General features: G+C 39.9%; 1 protein-coding gene across 4 annotated transcripts in view; it reads right to left on the reverse strand.

The window, feature by feature from the left end:
* Positions 1 to 1,473: 1,473 nt before the first annotated feature.
* CYRIB (CYFIP related Rac1 interactor B) overlaps positions 1,474 to 12,297 on the reverse strand; it is a 97,338-nt gene continuing 86,514 nt past the window's right edge. For all 4 annotated transcript variants that reach the window (XM_030226872.2, XM_030226869.2, XM_030226874.2 and 1 more), the window contains 8 exons: positions 10,686 to 10,791; positions 9,565 to 9,701; positions 8,874 to 8,951; positions 8,666 to 8,782; positions 7,429 to 7,508; positions 6,257 to 6,383; positions 4,607 to 4,677; positions 1,474 to 2,259 (listed from right to left, as the gene is read on the reverse strand). In XM_030226872.2, coding sequence (XP_030082732.1) covers positions 2,196 to 2,259; positions 4,607 to 4,677; positions 6,257 to 6,383; positions 7,429 to 7,508; positions 8,666 to 8,782; positions 8,874 to 8,951; positions 9,565 to 9,701; positions 10,686 to 10,791 — 780 coding nt within the window. In that variant the 3' untranslated portion in view covers positions 1,474 to 2,195. The remainder of the gene's footprint in view (positions 2,260 to 4,606; positions 4,678 to 6,256; positions 6,384 to 7,428; positions 7,509 to 8,665; positions 8,783 to 8,873; positions 8,952 to 9,564; positions 9,702 to 10,685; positions 10,792 to 12,297) is intronic.

Below are 12,297 nucleotides of genomic sequence, written 5' to 3' on the forward strand. Positions count from 1 at the left end.
ACTTGCCTGCAGGTTTCAAGTCTTCTTTCCAGAATGTGACAACTCATGTAAGGCATAATCACAATGGTGCCACACAGGAGAAGCACTCATGTTTGCTCATCAGTGCAAAACGTGCCATTTCCCAGAGTTTTCCAGTCATTCTCAATTCTTGCTCTCACAGAATCCCAGAATGGGTAAGGCTGGAAGGGACCACAGTGGGTCATCTGGCCCAATCTCTGCTCAAGCAGGGTCATCCCATAGAACATGGCACAGGATGATGTCCAGACAGTTCATGGATACCTCCAGTGAGGAGGCTCCACACCCTCTCTGGTCAATCTGTGCCAGTGCTTGGTCACTGCACAGTAAAGAAGTTCTTCCTTATTTTCCATGGAAATTCCTGGGCATCAGTTTCTGCCCATTGCCTCTTGTCCTATTGATGGGCACCACTGAGCAGAGCCCGGTTTGTCCTCTAACACCTCCCTACAGACAGACAGACATTGATGAGGTCCCCTCTCAGTTTTCTCTTTCCAAGGCTGAACAGGCCCAGCTCCCTCAACCTTTCCTTGTGAGAGAGATGTTCCAGTCCCTGTGCTGGACCCACTCCAGGAGCTCCCTGTCTGCTTGTCCTGAGGAGGTCAGAACTGCAGACATCACTCCAGGTGAGGCAGAGGGACAGGATCACTTCCCTGACCTGCTGGCAGCACTCCTCCTCACACACCCCAGGACACCCCTGGCCTTGGTCCCAGGGCACTGCTGGCTCAGGGACAGCTGCTCTCCTCCAGGTCCTTCTCCACAGAGCTGCTTTCCAGCAGGGCAGTCCCCAGCCTGGGCTGGTGCCTGGGGGTGTTGCTCCTCCTCAGGTGCAGGACCCTGCATTTGCCTTTGCTGAATTTCAGACAGTTCTTCTCTGCCCATCTCTAGAGCCTGCAAAAGTCCTTCAGAAGGGCTGTATCTTTTTCCCTTCAATCCTTTCCCTCCCAAAAGAGCCCTAATTTTCTCACCAACCTATGTAAGACTTGTTGCTATAAATTGTTTCCCTAAGAAGAAACATTTAGTATGCTGTGATTATTCAGATTTTACACAGTACAAATTCCTAGATTCATAGGAGTACACAGCAGGACAGAGCAAGGGGAGCTCATCTCCCCACTGCTAGTGTGGAGAGAGCCCCATGTGCAGAGTCATTTCTGATGGCTGTATGAGGAGGCAGCATAGGTAGCCCAGATGCAGGTTATGCAGCAATATGTCCACTGGGATCTATATGGATAACACCAAGTTCCTCACCACACACCCTACTTGAATAATAATTCTCAGGGAGAAGGAAGCAGCACAGAGTGGAGAGCAAGAATCCTAAAACACACCAGGCATAAATCTGGTTACTGGTAATGAAACAGCAGAGTTTTCACTATATAAAATTTATAAATTTATTTTTTTGTAAAAATCCAAAGAGCACGAAGACATCTCACTCAAAATACTGGTAAATCAAACCACACTTAGAAAAATGAAAGCTGATTTTATTTTCTTATCCACAGCCAATCATTTGACATGAACATGCATACGTAATTTTGCTACGCACACACCACAGTTTAACGTTAGTTATTAAAGGTTAAACATACAACATACATCCTTACAAAAATGAGTCAAAATGCAAACGTAACTTTTAAACAAAACAGTTTTTACTCATTTAAAAAAACTTTTGTGTTGGGTACCATTTTGTACAAACACAGTTAATTTAAACAAATCTGCTTTTAGTTTCCTCATGGTTGCACATGAAAATAAGCTGCAATAGAAAATGAAGTCATCAAGGGATTTTTAAATAGCAGAAGTAGGCAGTCTTGCCATGCAGAAGAAGCAATATTAAATATTAGTTTTTCAAAAAAAGAAAAAAACCACAAGTTTAAAAATATTTAGTTCAAGTCACAAATCTTTCCCCAGTACAGAGAAATCCAAATGCAACGCATAATTAGCTGCCACTTAGGATGGCTATTCTGAAAAGTAGAAATACTTTCCAGAATTGATAATTTTCATTGATTTGGCACAGAAAAGAAGTCTGAGCTTACTTAGGTACAAGGAAGTGATTAAAAAAAAGGGTAAACAGGAAGAGAGAAAATAAAAAGCAAGAATGAACAAGATAGTAGTTGCAATCACTAAAAAAAAAATCTGTGCATCTCAGTCATTGCAGAATACTGTCTACAGCAGGTGCGAATTCCAGGTAATTGTTATTGCAACATGGATTTAATTTGCTTGGAGGTAGTCTCATCATTCAAATGCTTTGTTGTGTACCTAAACACAGAAATAAAGTCAAGGTGAGCATAAATGCTATTGCACTTTAGCTTACAAATGTGTAATTTCTTTGTTTATGGCTCAACCTGACTGTACCAGAGCAAAACCCTCAGCCATGGATCATCACCCACTCCATGGTCACCAAGAACACAAGTCAGACATTCTGATCAGAAAATGATACTGCCAATCAGGACTAGAATCTAGCAGCCTTGCACCAAGGGGAGCTCAAAATAAGCCTCAGCTGGACATTGCTTTTCATAGCAAGCTCACAGTAGCACTGGTGACAGGTAATTATCCATCAGACTAACTCTGAGGGCTCTGCCCACAGGAAACATCTTCAGGTATGATCGCCTAAGAAACTCTTCATCAAAACTTCCAGTGACCAAACCTTCCCAGGATCCCTCAATGACAATTTACTTAATCACTTTTGAGCCTAATGTGCTGCTAAAACTGAAGAGTATACACATGTGCTTATTTCAACTCCTTCCCCTTTCAAAATTCTCTAGGATAACAGCACACTTTTAAATCACTATAAAAAACCTAGCTATATCTATTTTTAGAAGAGATTCTCATTGCAGACTTTTTGTGTGATTAATTTTCCTGATCTTCCTTCCTAACTAATCTAAAAGCAAATAAAACTTACTTTGTAATTTAAATGTAACACATTAAATTAGCACTTTCATTGTTATCCACAACTGCAGTATTTTAGTTGTTCACTTGATAAGTATATAATGACTTTTTAGTTTGGAAGTTAATAATACTGTAGATTTCAGCATTTTTGGTAATTTATACTTTCAACAAACAAGCAGCCTAAGATTTTCTGAAATCCTGAAAAGTTATTGCACTTGGTATTCTGCCCACGTGAAAAAACTGGACATGATTACAATACTCAGATGAATTGGAAATTACAAAGAGCTGATCTCCCTCCAAAATCCTCTACCACCTTCATTTGTTTTTGAAACACATTATCTGTCTCTTGGGAAAACACAAGGACTTCTCACTCCTCCAGAATCAAAGACTTAGATTTGGACTTAATTTGTCACAATGACATCTTGAACCTGTTTTCATCACATGAGCACACAGCAGCTCACCCCTGCATCTCTTCCTAACAATTCCAAAGGTGGTTTAGAAAGAGAGTAACCAAATGTACAAAACCAGGACTGTACAGCATCCATGCATGGAAAGGGTTGGAGCAGGGAAAGCACAGCTGGAGAGCATGGACTGGATTTACACTGCTAACCATGAAGTTAATTGTGTAATTAACCAAAAGTTAATGTCACTGCTTAGTGCAGTGAGCACCTGAAGCACACCTTCCACCTACTTTCACAGTGACAGCAGTGATGGGAAAAATGGGCTATAAAGACTGGTGATAATGGCAGCTGCAATCACAATAAACTAGTCAGAAACAAATCCTAATGCAGCATTTTCCCTCTAGAAGCCAGTGTTTTTCCTGATCACCATCTCAAAGACTGATCATGTTATGAAGTTTAGAGATAAACATGATTTTAGCATGGAAATAATCACATCAAGTTTCAAATTAGGCATGGATTTTTAAAATTTTAACTAATAATTTGAACCAACTTTGCAAAAGAACCCACCTACAATATCACATTATTTTTAACTCCTTACCACATCATGACACAAAAAATAAAAAGAGGGCAAATGAAATTAAAGCAGCTTCACTACAGATAAGGAAAACAAATCACAGCTGCACAATTTCAGACAAGACAAACTAAAGCTTCCACATTCCAAGCAAGCACATGAGTAATGACACCCAGTTCCAGTTATTTGTTACCAAAGTAATGATACTTTTCCAGGCGTGGACAAGAACAAAGACTTCATCTGCCTATCACATTTTTGCACTTTTTGCCACTTCTTCTATGTGTGGACAACCACACAACAAACAGGTGACTGACTATATATACAGCTTACCACCCAAATTGCAGGTTTTACCTTTAATATACTGAATTATTAATTTTTCTTTACTTCTCCAATTAATGTGGCAAATTCTTGTCTCATCTATTCTAAAGCAGAGACTCATGCCTTTAGTTCTTTCTGAAAGGAACAATTTCTAGTTACTTACCATGCCCTACTGACTCATTCTTAACCTGCATGCATGGAAAAGGTTATCTTAGAATGAGCAACTGCAAATTCACAGCCCTGTTAAAACACAGAGGCTTCTTCACACATCCTTGTCTCAAGACACATTAGAAGAAAAGCCTGCAATAATTACATTCACCTTTTCCTGTAACAGTCACAGAATGCTTTACTGCAAAGAAAATGCCCTGGACAATTCATGAAAACTCACATCAAAACATTAAAATACCCAAGAAACAAAAAGTAGTACCTGAGAGCATTTAGAAGGCCTTCTACACTGTTAGGAGGCTGGTCTTTAAGAACTTTGATGCATCCTTTCATCTAGGAGTTAAAAAAATTACAGTTTTTCTCCATGCCAATACCTTCTGAGTTTACAGGAATGGTTTATATTCAGTATGTGCAAGATGAAAAATAAGTATTTAAAAATAGCAGCACTGTAAAGACATTTTCTGGGTATTAGAAAGGAATTAAGCTTTTGGTATTACATCTTCCTATCACAGACTGGCTTAGCTACTTAAAAAGCTGGACAAAGTGCATCCTCAGCAACTTTGCTGATGACACCAAGCTGAGTGCTGTGGCTGACAGTCTGGAGGGGAGGGAAGGCATCCAGAGGGACATGGACAGGCTGGAGAGTGGGATCTGAGAACCTTGTGAAGATCAACAACTCCAAGTGCAAGGTCCTGCAATTGGATCAGGGCATCCCAAGCACAAGCACAGGCTGGGCAGGAAATGGACTGGGAGCAGCCCCGAGCAGAAGGGCTTGGGGGAGTTGTTGGATGAGAAGTTCCACATGACCCAGCAAAGTGCTCTGGCAGCCCAGAAAGCCGACACTGTCCTGGGCTGCAGCAAAAGAAATGTGGCCAGCACAGCAAGGGAGGTGATTCTCTACCTCTCCTCTGCTCTTGTAAGACCCCACCTGGACCCAGCTCTGTGTCACCAGCAGAAAAATGACATGGCTGTGCCAGAGCAAGTCCAGAGGAGGGTCATGAAGATGATCAGAGGGCTGGAGCACCTCTCCAGTGTGGAAAGGCTGAGAGAACTGGGGCTGCTCAGCATGGAGAATGCTCTGGGGAGACCGCAGAGCACCTTCCAGTACCTAAAGGGGGCTACGAGAGCTGGAAAGAGACATTTTACAAGAGGCTGTAGTGATAAAATGAGGGAGAATTACTTTGAACATTGTGGCTGCCTTATCCCTGGAAGTGCTCAAGGCCAGGCTGGACAGAACCTTAAGCAACCTGGTCTAGTGGAAGGTGTCCCTGCCCATGGCAGGGGGGCTGGAACTGGATGATCTTTAAGGTACCTTCCAACCCAAACCATCCTATGATAACTTTAGTAAATGCAACTTTCAAGCTCTGCTTTATCACCCTTAAAAAAAAAAAATGGAACTGTGAGCCAAAATACGTGTTTATCATAAATCCATTAAGAATTATTACATTCAGCCAGTGAAATAATAACCAACTGTAGTTAATACAAAGGGATAATACTCCCTTTGAAATAACCACAAAACCACAGAGCAACAGCATGTATTCCACAGGCTTACTATCAAACAACAGTAAAAAGCTAGAAACTCAAAGTGTGATGGATGGTGAACTGAGCTATTCATCAGTCAATGAGGAACAAGCCAGGGGCCATTGTTACTTTCTAATCTGGATCTTTCATCACAACCACTGCTTGCAAAAATTTCTAGACACTACCTGAATTACATAAAAACAGATTTGTCATGACCACTTACACCTCCAAAGGCCTAGTTTGTATTTCTCACTACTTAAATATACATTTTTGCTCACAGCTATGTGTTTAGCACCAACACAGTGTATACATCTGCAGCTAGAATCTGCAAGACAGAAAAGGAGCCTACACACAATTTACTCAGGAGATGATTTAGCAACAGTAAACTTACATCAATTTTTGAAGTTTTGGCAAAAGCGCCCACCGGATGCACGTGGTCATAGAGTATGATGACACCCACCATTACCCTCAGACAGAATGATACTGTTTCCTCATTTGTAAACCTGCTTCTATATTCACTGCAATGTAAAAACACAGCTTATTATCTATGAAACACCAGATAACAGTACATATTAGTAACACCCAAATTAAGATTAAAGAGAAAAATTCTACAATAAATCCTCAGAGAAAAAAAAACAAAACCAAACCAACCCAACCCAACCAAATCTACAAACCCCAAACTTTTGAGTTTTATTTATTCCTTTCAACAAATTTTTAAAAAATTAATTTTGAAAAAGATTAAAATAATACATACTAACTTAGTCTCCAGTGTTTCCTACACTTTTTCCTGCCAACTTCTAATACACACCCAAACTTCTGACTTAGAAAAAAAAAGGCAGGTGACTGGACAACCTTAAACTGCTTTTTTAAATGGAATAGTCCATTCCTAAGAAGAGTAAGAGTATAAATGGTTGGAGCTCTTAATGTACTCCAAAACAAATGTCCTGTGGTATTTGGACAGAAACTTATTTAAAAAGACATGGCTCATGCCCCAGTAATTTTACCAACAGAAAACTATTTAGAACAGAGAAGAAACAGATTTAAAAAATAACCAAAGATTAGTGTGACTTTGGTCATACTCCCAGTGCCTCTCAAATAAACAGAAGACAACTGACTGCCTTCATGCATAGAAGTTGTCTCTTAATTCCTCTGAGAGGAGCAGTGTCCTTTTTTTAGAGCAATCAGCCAGGCCAGTCAGCAACGACACAACATCCAGAGCAGTGCCCACAGCCCCTCTTTCAGGAGACCCTAGGCAATCATGCTCAAATAGCCTATTTCTCTGAATAATACATGAGAAAACCACTTATAAAGAGTGCCAAGAGGTTGTCTAGCTTCCATAGCCATTCTATTTTTAAATATTAATATGTTCAAAGAAGCAGACCGCACGATTTCCGTGGCTGGCAAAATGAAACAAGGTGGTTTGATGTCAGTGTAAACAGCTAGGTGGGTAAAAAGGAAACATGACAGTTCCTAATGACTCCAATTATATTTCTTTATGTGTCACACGTCAGGTCTGAAGCAGAGAGGTGACTCACACCCAGCCCCAGCAGCATTGGTACTCACGGGGTTTCCAGCATGACCCTGCACACACTGGCCATGGTGCTTAAGCAATCTGTTGTATTCTCTATTGGTAAATTTTTATTCTGCAAAAGAAGGTGAACAGTTGCCACAATTCAATTACTGTGAAATATTGTACTACAAAACCTAAGTCAAATCAGTTATCTGCTGGCATAGCAATGTGGAGCAATTAAAACCATCAACACAACTATGGTAAGTCAGGTAGTCTTGCACTGTTTTTTTTTAAATGTTATCATGTAGATTAGCAATTTACGGAGTGAAGGCTACCACATGTGTTTTGCCTGCCACATGTAGTTCCTTGTTTGTAGCCAAGGAACTACAGCCTTGACATGACTGACTTTTGGAAAGTTTTGAAGGAATCATCATCTAACCTGCTCCTTCAAAGACAAAAATTTCCATAGCCAAATATATTCATCAGCTGTAATAGCAAAACTTAAAATTGTGGCAGAAAACCATCACAAATAAATGTAAAATAAGAAGACAGTTTTCTTAGGGTATTTCAAGCATGAAGCAGAACTCAGGGGGAAAAAAACCCATTAAAAGACAGATGTAACTTTGCATGAATCCTTTAACGTAAAATTATTTTCTACTAAGAAATAGTGAGCATTCTCTGCACGTGAACCAAAAATCATCACAGTTACCAGAAGGCAAGCACAGCACATGCAGTGATTGGATTTTACAACCAGTATTTACTTAGGTAGTCAAGGATAAATAGGGATGTGTCAACATCTGAAGCTGTCAAAAGCTGAAACGCTTTTTCCAGTTCAGGTTCCTTCTCCCTTTTGCGATAATGTAGTATACTTGACTTTACACAGTGTAACAAAAGAGTCTTGGGAAGGAGAAGAGGAAGCTGCATTTCAATTGCATTCCCTATTTCAAGCAGAGAGAATCAAGATGTTTCCCTTTCAATTTTTTGAAATTTCTGCTCTAAACCACTACCACAGTCCAGGCAAAATACCTGCCTCAGCTCCCTGCTTGAGGAAAGCCATCACTGCTGATGTGACACTATCCATTAAATTTTGGGGATGCATACACAAAGTGCCTGGCTGGAGTCCCTAACTCTACAGCATCTGGGAAAGACACATTGCATCTCTTGATGCTCCAAACCCCAAGTTTTATTTCTAGATGCCAGACTAGGCCTGGTGGAGGTTGTGTTGCCCATTATGTCTGGCCCTGCAGTGCTGTGAAGCACATTATCCAAGCCATAAATTTATACTCTTACCTCTGACACAAACTTTGTTGTGGCATCACTTAAGGTTTTCAACATTGGCGTCGCTTCAGCATAAAATAAAGACATTCTGTTTGCCAGCTCATTATTTACTTCATTTTCTCCCTCTGCCTAAAAAACAGAAGAAAGGGTTTAGTTGTTCTCTACATGGAGAAGAGAGGTGGTAGCAGAATTCATTTCATCTCATCCAAGGGTTACCTACTGGGACATTGTTAATCCTCATACGGCTCAGAGTTCTTCTATAGTAGCTGAAGTCATTCTGTATAGCAGGATTTGTCATCTACATGGATATGGAAGCAAGAGAGTTGTGACAAATTCAAGAAAAGTAAGGACAAGTTTTTATAAAATATAATACACCCAACAAGAAAATATTCAACTTCCTAAAGTGAAGCAAAAAGGCCTGTGTCATGTTTGGAACTTGTAAGCACAACATAAAGCTTTTTTTCTCAGATTCAGAACAAGCTCTAACAGGAATGAGAAAAGGAACAATCTCCTAGATACAAGTTGGAAATTAGTAGATTGAAAAAAATTGCTTTGCTAATTTGACTCCAAGGATCAGACCAGTAACTTAATTATCATTTCAGCTTAGTTCTTTAGAAAATAGCTGGACTATGGGTGCGCACAAGCTAAAAGCAGCAGCATTATCCCAAGAGATATGCCAAATTTGGGTGAAGAAACATGATTAATGTGAACTGAAACACAAGTGCCTAAAGCTAATATAATATTTCATCTGCTTTCCAGTTTAATCTTACTCTAGGTCACATGAGCAAGCCAAGCATACTGGATATTTGAGTATCCACTGCACATTTTATTCCAGAACAGAACACAACCCAGACTGCTTCAGTAAACACACTTGGCTTCTTTTTCTCGCCCTTCTGATGACAAGCTCTTACCTTGAGCTCATCAAAGCGGAGTGTGAAGTGAAGAATTTCTGCAAACTGCTTCGCGAGAGCCTGCTCTCGCTCCAGGTGCTGCGTCGGGGAGTACGGAGTGCTCGTCAGGGCGCCCAGCAGGCCCCGCAGCCCCGCCTCTGCAAGCACAGGACAGGGGTTTGCAACACACAACTGCACCTGCTCCTTGCATCAGCACTGGCTGACATTCTGCATACAGACTTAAAATACACAGCTGCCAAAATGCATAGTGATTAATAATAAAGGGACTCGATGAATTGCTCATCTATGTGTCAACTGCTGTCATATTTACGTACAAATTGCTGCACAGACCAGGTCACATCAGCACTGACAGACACAAAAAAAACTTCTTGAAAAGTTCTACTCAAGCTTTGTCTGCAACATTTGTGTAGAACATATTGCAATAACCTGTGTTACCAGACTTCAGCCTTTAGGAGAACACAGAATTCAAGAAGCACACAGCTGTAAGCAGAAGTCACGACTTATTTAAAAACGATGACAACACCTCACCCATTTTAAAAAGCAGAACATGCCTGCAACAGGCTGCCATGTTTTAAACACATTTTATACAAGCTACGGCAATAAATTTGATTAAAAGTGATAACAACAGAAAGCTGGTGAAAAAACAAATCTCATAGGTTTTATCAGCATAGCCATCACATCAGTGAGTTTCAGAAGAGGCATGAAGCACCATCTCAAGTATTGCATGTGTATGAACCAAGATCAGGCACTTCCACACAGCAAAAGATTTCGGATATTTAGGGAGGAATAATACAGTCTCTTTTAAGTACTCTTGATATCAGAAACACTGACAGAATTAATTCCTGATTATTTAGTTCACTAATTTCCAGACAATCAGCTGGTTACTGCTTTCCTGAGTTACTAAAGGAGTAGAGGAAGAGCAACAAGGATGATCCCATTCTCTCTCCCCTCTCAGATATCCACTGAATCAAGATTGTTGTCATCCAGTGTATGGAGGAATTTGTGCAATTTGAGCTCTTTTCGACAAAGGAGTTGACCTGGATGTGATCATATCTGAATATGCCAAATATACTAACAAATTAAGAGAAAAAAAGCCCCTAAGTTAACACCTTTCCACTTACCTAGTCTTTGAGAAAATTCATAGAATTTCTTTAGTTTGCCTACTAGTGGAACAACTGCACCCCATGCCTTCTCTTGCAGCTTCTCATCATTTGGATGCTGTATTGCCTTAAATTGGAAAGAGAGGAGAAAAATATGCTTGGATTGGGAATAACTGATGCACTGCTGACAAAACAACCCCAAACAACAAAACACAAAAAAACCAAAACACCTATGCAAGACAATTGTTTGAAGAGCTAATAAATAAATATCTACCTACTAAGAAGTTTTCAGTTGAGAGACAAGCATGTACTAACCCATGTCTGCTCCAAAAAGGTCTAAAAATTTGTGTTGAAAGTAAGCATCCTGAACAGGAAAACAACTTGGAGAGAGTATAAAGAAATGGTTAAAAATCAAATTATTCAGATAAGAAAATTTACATAACCAGACCTAGTTAATTAAAATTAACAACTTTACTGTGCTTACTCCAAGCAAAAAAAAAAAAAAAATTAGCAATCAAAGCCTCATCTTAATGTTGGTACCTATCACTAATTCCCAAATTTGCAAAGAAAAAAAATTGCTGTGAAATTCAAGCTAACTATTACAGCAGGAACATTTAAGCATAATTAACAACACAAAGAACCACCAGTACATAGCATATACCACAGCTTTGAAGGATATATTTATAGACTTTGTCTTTACAGTAAACTTCCCAGACATCTAATGCCTTAAATTCAACTTCTCCAGTTAGCAACTGAAAATATGCTAAGAAAACAGAAATAAAAATGCTCATAACTCTCCTGCAGAATTTTCACTGTCAAGTTCTTGATTGCAAGAACTGTTTCAGTCAACCATGGGCTGTGGCTTGCAGCACACTCCTCTCTGGTCCAAGAAAGTTTCCTTCCTTCCTTCCATGTCTACCTCACCTCAGAGGAGTATCTCTCATTTCTCCATGGCATCCGCACACACACATTCCTGCCTGATCCTACAGGCTGCCCCTGAACATGCTCCTTCCTTGAAGAACAGGTAAGCTATCTCCCCTCCTAAGGGTTTTATGTGACACAGTCATCCTTCTTAAACCTACCTTGTCAATTCCATGGAGAGAAAAACTCTCAAAGCTGAATGGCTTAGAGTATCTCAAATTGCTATGGAGTGAATAGAGACTCCTCCTATCTAGTACTATCTCTTAAGGAGTTACTCCTTCATTCATGAGCAAAGCAGCCCCCATTGCTGCATGTGAGGAAGAAAAAAGGGGGTTGGGAGAATATTTATTCCACCCTTTATTAAACAAAGGAAAGTCTGAATGACACTCTACACAGGAACTTTGCTTCTGTTCCAAACATCTACTTTAGTAAATAAAAGCCAATTAAAAGGGAGTGGAAATGAGATGCCTTTTTTGTTAGGATTACCAAACCAGGCTTCTCCAGTGACCATACAAGAGGATGTCAACACTATTCAGTATTGCACTGTAGTCACACCGCACTCTTTCCAAATTCACTGTAAAGTCAAGAAGAGCTTATGTGGGAACACAAAGAAAAATCAATATTAATAATACCCCAAAAACTCTGAGAAGCATCATTTGCTATTACATATGTGGATTAATATGACTGAAACAAGCAACATCTGTTTTGCTGT

Source organism: Serinus canaria, chromosome 2 (assembly GCF_022539315.1).
Source record: "Serinus canaria isolate serCan28SL12 chromosome 2, serCan2020, whole genome shotgun sequence".
NCBI classification, from domain to species: Eukaryota; Metazoa; Chordata; class Aves; order Passeriformes; family Fringillidae; genus Serinus; species Serinus canaria.